The sequence below is a fragment of the Vanessa cardui genome, chromosome 10, assembly GCF_905220365.1.
Source record: "Vanessa cardui chromosome 10, ilVanCard2.1, whole genome shotgun sequence".
In the NCBI taxonomy this organism is placed as follows: domain Eukaryota; kingdom Metazoa; phylum Arthropoda; class Insecta; order Lepidoptera; family Nymphalidae; genus Vanessa; species Vanessa cardui.
The window spans coordinates 12,874,047-12,883,711 of record NC_061132.1 but is presented as its reverse complement, the minus strand read 5'-3'; the positions used below and the strand labels follow the sequence as shown (position 1 = coordinate 12,883,711).

At 35.6% G+C, this 9,665-nt stretch overlaps 1 protein-coding gene across 1 annotated transcript; it reads right to left on the bottom strand.

Annotated features, from left to right (window-relative positions):
• Positions 1–2,032: 2,032 nt before the first annotated feature.
• Positions 2,033–3,030, bottom strand: LOC124532981 (aquaporin-like). Its single transcript, XM_047108121.1, has one exon. It carries the CDS (start codon positions 2,902–2,904, stop codon positions 2,083–2,085), a length of 822 nt encoding a protein of 273 aa, XP_046964077.1. The 5' UTR covers positions 2,905–3,030; the 3' UTR covers positions 2,033–2,082.
• Positions 3,031–9,665: the final 6,635 nt, after the last annotated feature.

Genomic DNA, 9,665 nt, shown 5'->3' with positions numbered 1-9,665 from the left:
GTCTGACGTCATCTCCCAAGTAACATTTTTTCCAGTCTTTGCTCGTCCTTTTTCTCTATATTCATCCACGTTCATACTCGAGACCTTCCATGGTCCTCATTCCTCCGCATAACATGCCAACACCATGACATAATACCTTATATTATTGTCCATACATAATATCTCATAATCTATTCCAATCGAAGAATAAATAAATATAAACAAACCTTATATGTGTGCCTTGCCTTATAGTATATATATAGTTCAGTTATATAATGCACCTCTAACATTTCTCGATTCATATGTATTAAAAAAATAGTTAAGTGTGTCCCAAATTAATTAAGGAATTACTTGTATTTCTATCTCTCCTGTCCTTTAAATGTTATCACTTGCGTTAGGAATATATTTCTTTATCATAACACTATTAAATCAAACTACTTTTATCTACTTCAATTTACCAAAGTTTTGAACGTCGACGATAGTGTTTAAGAATTTCGAAACGGCATTTATTACAAATCCATAATTAATACCTATTTCAAAAATCAAAATAAACTTTATTCAAGTAGGCAAGCACTTTTGAATCGTCATTTAACAATTTAGTGAAGCTACCGGTTCGGAAAGTAGATTCTACCGAGAAGAACCAGCAAGAAACTCAGTATATATTCAAACAAACGGCTAATGATATCTCGTCAATTTGATGTCAACTGTCATTCATTGGCCTTTTTTTGTTTGGAATAATACAGAGTGCTTATTTTGCCAGTGATGGTGAGTTGATGTGTAAAAATCCTATCAAAACTCCACCAGCACCAACCAAGGACAGATATGTCTCAGTTTGGGCTAGTTTTCATCAAAAGTTAAAATTGATATATTAAGTGTGTATTTATAAAAATATTACGAGGAGTTAGGCATCAACTCGTTATCAGACATGATGGGTAGTCTATCACGTTCGTGATATCTTTCCTTCGATCTTCCCTGAAATATGACTTTTCGGCTGTCATGTCTTCTACGTCAAACTGACGTCGCCAGCATGTACGATAAAAAAAATCCTATTTAAACATCTTGATGCTTCGACATATATAATATGTATTGTAAGATTATTGGCGGTAGGGCTTTGTGCGAACCCGTCTGCGTAGGTACCTACCCAACATCCACTCATCAGATATTCTACAAGTAATCAGCAGTACTCAGTATTGTTGTGTTCCGGTTTGAAGGGTGAGTAAGCCAGTAGAACTACAGGAAATAGATACATAACATCTTAGTCCCTTAGTTTTATGGTATGTAAGGAACGGTTAATATTTCTTACAGCGCCGTTCTTTATGGACGATGGTGACCACTAACAATCAGGTGATTAATTTGTTCGAACGCCGCTTATAAAAACAGAAATCCTAAGTTTACATGGATATACTTTTGATATTGTACTTTTATAAGACATTGATAAAATCCAATATGCCTAATATATGAAAATTCAATTTTCAATTTCCAAACGAAGTTATAGATAAAAGGAAAAATATCTATGATTATGAAAATAATTATTATTATCAATAATTGTTATCATTGGAGATTAGTAGGAGCTAATTAATCAGTAGCATTCATATCTTTTGCCTTTTATAGCTCTTGACATTTTTATTATTATCATATATCATTATCAACAAGTTTTTGTATAAAATTAATACGTATTTAAAAAAAATAACATGTTATATAAATAATAATGAAATTGTATTTATTAAATTATTTATTGTTAAATAATTATGACTAATTAATTTAACATAATGACTATAACTACATAATTAGAGTTACAATAATGCAATGTCGCTTACCGCTGTGTATGCTTAGAACTTTAATGTGTAATATATATGTTGATATTATAATGTGAAGTATATATACACATTACAAGTTATATCAAAATGATGTATACTACATTATTCTTAGTGATAACTCACAATGACCATTATTTAACCTTTACACAACTTAGCGATTTTTATTGTCTAATGACAAAAGTAAATTGGTATAAAATGATATTCTGTGGTATATGTATCAATATTGCGTCCGAAAACGGGTTGGGTCGCTAGTAATAATATAAAGAGAAATTTATTCGATAGTGGACTAGACTAGTTTTGACTCGAAATTTCGACTGCCGGTCCAGGAGAATTCGGGTTCGATCACTTTTTCTACACGTAACCAGACGAATTTATAAAAAATAACAGCCAATGTGCCTCCAAGAAAAGGTCCTGCCCAGTACACCCAATGAGAATTCCAAGTGTTTGTCCATAAAGCTGGCGCAAAAGATCGTATCGGATTCATGCTAGCACCGGTCAAAGGTCCACCAGCTATTGACAGAGCTGCAATTGTCAAACCGAACTTGATAGATAAAGATTCACCCTTATTTTTATTGACAGGGTCCCACACTGCACAATTAATAAGCACTAGTGCCGCAGTCAAAAGTATTTCAACGCCCAAAGCTTGATACACTGTATGTTTCACATGGGGTTGGGTTGTACAAACACCAGGTGACATATCAACTGGAGATAATACCATTAAAAGACCATACCCTATAAGTGCACCAGTGAATTGAGCGACGAAATATGCTATACCAAGAACAATGGACATATCCCCCCAAATAATAGCTGCTAATGTCACCGTTGGATTCATATGAGCTCCAGATATATGTCCAAATGTCTGAATGTTCATAAGAACAATCAAGCCGAAGCCAATCGTGCCATATAAGGGCGGGTTTATTGGTAATCCATCGATAGGTATACAGGTCATGCAGCCGAAAAATAACAGAGATATAGTCGCCACTAGCTCCGACAAAAATGCTCTCCAATTTTCCAAGAACCACGAATTACCTTTCTCTTTTCTCTCCGTCTTGATTTCTTCTACGGTTATGTCCTCAGTAGCGTTGACGAGATGGAAGTCCACTTCCATCTTGGTAATAAGATTCTGATTGCTGGTGTAATTCTAAGTGGATATTACATCCTCTTTGCGTGTAAATTCTTTACATTTCAAGTAAACGTGCAAACACAAACTCTCTTCAGTATACTCTAGTGTAATAATTTATCACTAATTACAATCAAAGTGTTAAGTTATCGTTATCAAAGCGCTTGTAAATCAAACGATTTTGATTAAACGAAATCAAATACTTACAATTTATATACTTTTATGAGGTTTAAATCACGCTAAACAATAATATTTTTATATGTTAACATGAGTTGAAGTTTTTGAGTCACTTCAAGATAACTTTCATGAATCTACAATTGTACATATATAACGTTATACACAGATTAATTTCCTTTAATCAATATATCTAAGAAAAACTTTTTTTTCAATAAGGAGAATTTTTTTGCTTCTTTAGAAGAATGATTAATTCTCGGCACACAGCGAATAATTATGTCTGTCCTCTACCAACATTATACAAAATATAAAAGATATGTAATTGAAGTGCTAACATCAATGTATAACGTGACTAGAATCACAATTGCAAACCAAAATCAAGGGCTATACGACGATGAAGCTCCAACTCCCCTAAGGGATGATACAAATACACGTTTTGTCCCCAAAACTTTTCAGAGATACTCTGAATAACGCTTTGGGACGAGACTACCACAGTGAAGTAACATAATTACTATGAAATAATCTTCTCTCTGTCTAACACTAGACCCTGATCTTTCCAATCAAAATTGGTAACCCACTACGAAGAAAATGACATGATCAATCCTCAACTCCATAACCAGACCAAACATACTCTGTTTTATATTATAGTAAGAATAATATTTTTTTAAATAGAATCAAACGAAATTCGTATTATGGTACGGTCACAATTTGTGTTCGTATTGTGCTTACCTGTAATATTCAACTGTATTAAAACTGAATACATCTATTCCATAAGTTTGGCCTTTGTTTGAAGTATTCTTAGGTGACAGAAGAATTCAAAGAAGATTAAGAATCAGAAGAAGCGAATGCAGTAATACTAAGTATTGCTGTGTTACAATTGTTATCCAAATGAGCTCGCACAAAGCTCCAACCCTTTTAAGTAGATAGCCATTACCCACTACTACTAAGACTTTTCCTCTTTTTGACGGGAATTTTTAGAATGTATTCCACAACGCTATTCCAATACTGATTTCCACATATGTGTTAGATTTGAATCGGACTACTTATTAATGGAAACTCTATCAAGATATATGTACTAATGATAGCCTTTTTCAAGTTTACTAATTTGAAAACGGAACAGTGATATGCCGTCTGCGTACTGGGTTCACGAAAATCCAATAAACGTATATCAATTTACAGCCGCATATCAAAATTAAACGATCATTAACCTATCTCTTGGTTACAGTAAATAAATTAATTTCAACGAAGATATTCTCGGTTTAATTTAAACAAAAGACTGGCTTAAGACTCCGCGGGTGAATTACGGAGCTCGTAATGAGATAAATTGATTGCGTCGAAACGATGTTCGGATGAATTAATTTAAATATTTAAACACCTATCCGTTACTTACTTTTTCCTTTAAATCAAAAATTAATTAAATTTATCTATAATTATTAGTACTGGCTGTGAAATCTTATAAAAAAATATGGCAATTATAAGTATTGTCGATGGAAGGGAAAACTTAGAAATGATAGTATTCAAATTTAAATCTTCATAATATTTAAATTAGAGAATGTTGCACAATACGTCAACTGTATAAATTCACCTATCTAAAAGGTGACGACACCGGTTTTCATCAGCATCATTCCTGGATGGACATAACAGACACACGCTTTTATAATACGCTCAGACAATCTTCATAAAATACCGCGTGTCAGGGCGAGAAACGCGTTATGTGATTTTTAATCACTAGTATCTTTACAAAGGACCGTCGAGAAAAAAACGAGAATGTCTTCGTATCCACAGTTCGACAAAAACTAACGCCAATCGTATTCAAATCAAAACAGAAAAACTTACTGCAAATTTAGTTTTCATAAAGTTATATTAAATTGCACTGACCCTAAGTTTTTTTTTGGAATGGGTTGGCCTCCTGATGGTAAGTGGTCACCATCACCCATAGACAATGATGCTGTAAGAAATATCTGCTATTCTTTACATCGACAACCTTGGGAACTAAGATGTTATGTCCCTTGTGCCTGTAGTTACACTGGCTCACTCATTCTTCAAACCGGAACACAACAATACTGAGTACTGTTATTTGACGGTAGAATATCTGATGAGTTGGTGGTACCTATCCAGACGAGCTAGCACAAAGCCACCAAGTAGTAAAATAAGAGTGAATAAACGAAGAGAAATACAAGATTCTATGACACAAAATATCAAACATTCCAAAATGTTTATCAAAATTGGAAATACTAATAGCCGACTAAAATTAATAGCAGATAATTTCTACGAGATATCCTCGAAAGATAAATCTTGTTTCATCGAGACGGGTTCTAATTAGAGGCAATAAATAATAATAATGTTCAAGTAATAAGTAGCTTCAATGCAGAGCCAGACTATCTTTCAGAACAATATGGTTTCGCTTGTGTTAATTCAAATATGTTATAGTGTCCCAAATCATTGATCTACTGACTATAAATCTAGTATATCAGATTATAAATCCCGATGTTCTTGGTTCAAACGCCAGGAGTAGGTTGACAAAGTTATGGGATTCTCAGTTATCCCGGTGTTTGGAAGTTGAATTTGTCATACCTCGGAAAGCACGTTAACCGTCTCACATGTGTATCATCCGACCTGTATCGAATCGAAATTAGGTGATAAAAATTTTAAATTATGCTTCACCAAGTCTTATATTATAATGAGGATTTTTATAAATAAAAAGTGACGTTTTGGCAAGACGTATCGCCACGTTGAAATATTAATTGTGTATTTGAAATACTTTCGATTGAAAGATTTTAGTTTCACTAAAAGTCTATAAATAATCTGTGAATCTGAAAATATCAGATATTATTATTAAAATGCATTTATTTTTGAAACTCATTTAATCTTGTAAACTGGTCTTTGTTTCAAGACCACTTAAAATTATTTTATTCCCTCGGCTTTTTGTCTTCCAAGGTTTTTTTCTCAGATTTGTCCTGACTGGTAAATTTCATAATTGGAACTCGTACCAGAATTCATCAAAGCCTCCTCAATGTCTAAGTAGCACTAACAGCGATTTTTGGTATTTTTTTACTTCATGCAGTCAATATTCGATATATCCTTACTGACTATAACCATCTTAATATTGTCTTAAATTTTCGCAATTATTACACATTTAAATAAAATCCGTTATAACTAGTTTTATTTAAATGTATAACCATCTTTTTTTTTTGTTTTACGAGGAGGAAAGACTTTTACGCCTCCCGCCCGACCGGGGGACCGGGACGGGTATGTGGGACTCGACCGGGGCCATAAGGGCCCCGTGCCAGGGCAGAAGGCCCTGTCCTACCCATTAAAACCTCCTCGGGTTTCCACCGTACCGCGTGATGGAGGGGCTACGGGAACGCTAAAGCATACTTCCGCCCCCCCCCCCCCCCCCGCGGCGACCGCCGTAAGGCGGTCAAATCTTTGAATGCACGCCGAAGGGCGCGCTTTCCTACGTTGCCTCCGTCCCGTAAACGTGACGTGACTCCCCCGAGTCCGCCACTGGAGGCTGGGCATCAAGAATGCTGACGCCCTGGCGGCGGCGGATAAGATGACAGGCTCCGCCGCCGACCACCACACCTAAATCGGCAGTCCGCCACGTGTAAAATGGTGGACCACCCCTCCTTCAATGCTCATAATGAGCCCTCCGCTATATATATATATATACACATTTATACAACTATTTACAATATTTACATAAATCATAAATACATATTATACATATTGTACACTCCTCCGCTATATGCCAGCGAGGCCGCTCACACAGTCCACTCCGCCACCAATCGGAGAAGTACTAGGAGCGACCCCGCGGCCTTCCTCCGCGTCAGTCTTAGCCGCGGCCGGCAAGCAAGCTCAAGCCGGCCCCGTTGCCCAGGGTGCGCCACGAGGAGGCGACTGACATGCACCCCTGACTATAACCATCTACTTAATATATAAAAAGAAAAAAAGCGTGTGTGCACTTATGCATTCCATTTCCTCACACTCATAATGCAATTTATCTTTAGGCTGACCCAGCCAGAGAGAGTTAAGTGGCAGTACCATCAATATCCATGCTTTCATGCGGGCTTCTGCTGGGAATTCCTGGACAGACGCAGTAACGTTTACAAGAAGTGTTCTGACCCAAACCCAATAGCTTAAGACCGCCTTCTGATCTGAAACCTCAGAAGTTATGTGTGAACCTCAGTGAGTCGGCCACTTGCTAATGCAATAAAAGGAATAATTTACAAATGTATATGTCTAATCTATCACTACATATAATCTATGATACAAGCAAGCGAATGTTTATTGATAAGTATGTCAATATCTTGACTTTACTCTCGTTGATAAGATTTAATTTTACACATTTTTGGCCTTTGATACAATTTTAAGCCATACTTTTGTTGATACCGATAATAGATCACGTTTTGAAAATTTTCAAATACATACTACAAAAAAATAAAGGCACGTGATTTATTTGTTTATTTTATCTAGGCGCGTGCTGTTATCTCAGGAATTAACAGATTTGCCTTAGATTAGAGTTTTGTTTGGAATGCTTGATAAATGACGTCACATAAAAATAAGTCTGAATAACATCAATATTATGACGCCAAGGTACATTTTGACTACTTTGAGGAGTTAGAAGAAGAATAGTTCCTTATTTATGATTATTTATATGTATACTTACCTAGAAATTATGGCTTAAGATGTTAACGCATTTTTTTTATGGAATAGGTGGCAAACGAGCACGAGGTTCACCCGATGGAAAATGACTATCACCGCCCATGGACATCTGCAGCACCAGGGGGCTTGCAGGTGCGTTGCCGGCCTTTAAGAAAGGAGGCTCTTTTCTTGAAGGTTACCATGTCGTATCGGTTCGGAAAAACCGCCGGCGAAAGCTGGTTCCACAAAGTAGTTGTCTGTTGTCAAGTCTAAGAAATCGCGTTGTTGTGGATTTTCGGACATCTAGGTGGGATTACAAATGTTGGAACAAAAGTCTGAATCTATTATTTCCCTGCTTCTTCAAACATTTTTATGGAATAGGTTGGCGGACGAGCATAAGGGCCACCTGATGGTAAGTGGTCACCCTCACCCATAGATAATGAAGCTGTAAGAAAAATTAACTATTCCTTGAAGTGCAAAAGAAATATTATTTTAAGAAATCGTTGGCGGTAGTTGTAAATAATATATCTTTTAACTATTCCTTACATCGTCAATGCGCCACCAACATTGGGAACTAAGATGCTATGTCCCTTGCGCCTGTAGTTACACTGACTCACTCACCCTTCAAACCGGAACACATTACTGCGTACTGTTGCTTATCTGTAGAATATCTGATGAGTGAGTGGTACCCAGGCGGGCTTGCACAAAGCCCTACCACCACATAATTGATCTTTGTACTTTGTACAACGGTGTAAGTACAATCAGATAGCAGTACTTAGTAAAGCTACGTAGGTTAGAAAGATAAGTGAGTCAGTGAAACTATAGGCACAAAGATATAACATTTAAATTCCTAAAGTTGGGGCATTTGCATAAAGAAAGTTATATTTGGGAGCTTATTTTTAGTAGAGTTGGGGATGATTTGACCTTCCGCAAAGCAAAATACAAACTAAAAACTATTATTATTATTTTATGGTATGATTAAATTGAACTGTTCATGGTATTATATCGATTATTTTATACATGACTTAGTAAGAGCAAATGAGTACGGCTATACAAATTCAGAGAGCCACAAATATATGTTACAATCGCTTAGATTTAAATCTTCGAACTCATCAGTCCATTTCTCTGTTCAGTGAATCGCTAAATTGTGGATCCCTTTCGGATTAATATTTCCCGAAAATCCCTCAAGCCACTATCGATTCAAATACATACGGTCTTATTTATAATGTTACCACTAAACAACATGTGTTTAGTTAAGGACAGTGGGTCAATTCTAGTAATAAATTCACGCTTCGAAATTACATTTAGCGTTTGCTATTGTGTTGCAACTACAATCTAGTTGTGGTTTGGTCGAAGTTAGACCTGTGTTGAATTGGAAACACATCGCTTTATCTCTTTCTATCATCATTAATTTGGCATTCGAAAGAGGGAGACCGCATTATTTAACTAATTTCCTCCTTAACAAAATGTTTAGCTTCAGTACAGTACTTTCCAGGGTTTCTATAAAGAAAATTAATTTATTTGCTGAAGAAATTTTACACCCCCCTATTGATATTTAAGTTAACCACTATCTTGAGAAACGAACAATTATTAAGTTAGTATAGCTATTTAACATGTAATTAATTAACATGTGCAATGAAACAGACTATACAATAGACTTTTATAGCCTAAAAGAACATCAGAGACGATATTTTGTAAATGATATGCATTTATCAAATTACTGCGAACAAAACGATGAGCAAAAGTATCCTTTATATCTTAATTTGATACCAAATACGGCGCATTCATTAATCAGTTAGTTTAGTAGCTAACTTACGTATAAGAAAGTTTCAAGGTCGAGCTTAACGGATGCATTAAGTAGTGATGTTGTTCTACTATTCTACTTGATAATAATGATAAATAAAAGACTATTTAAATCACATTAAAAACAA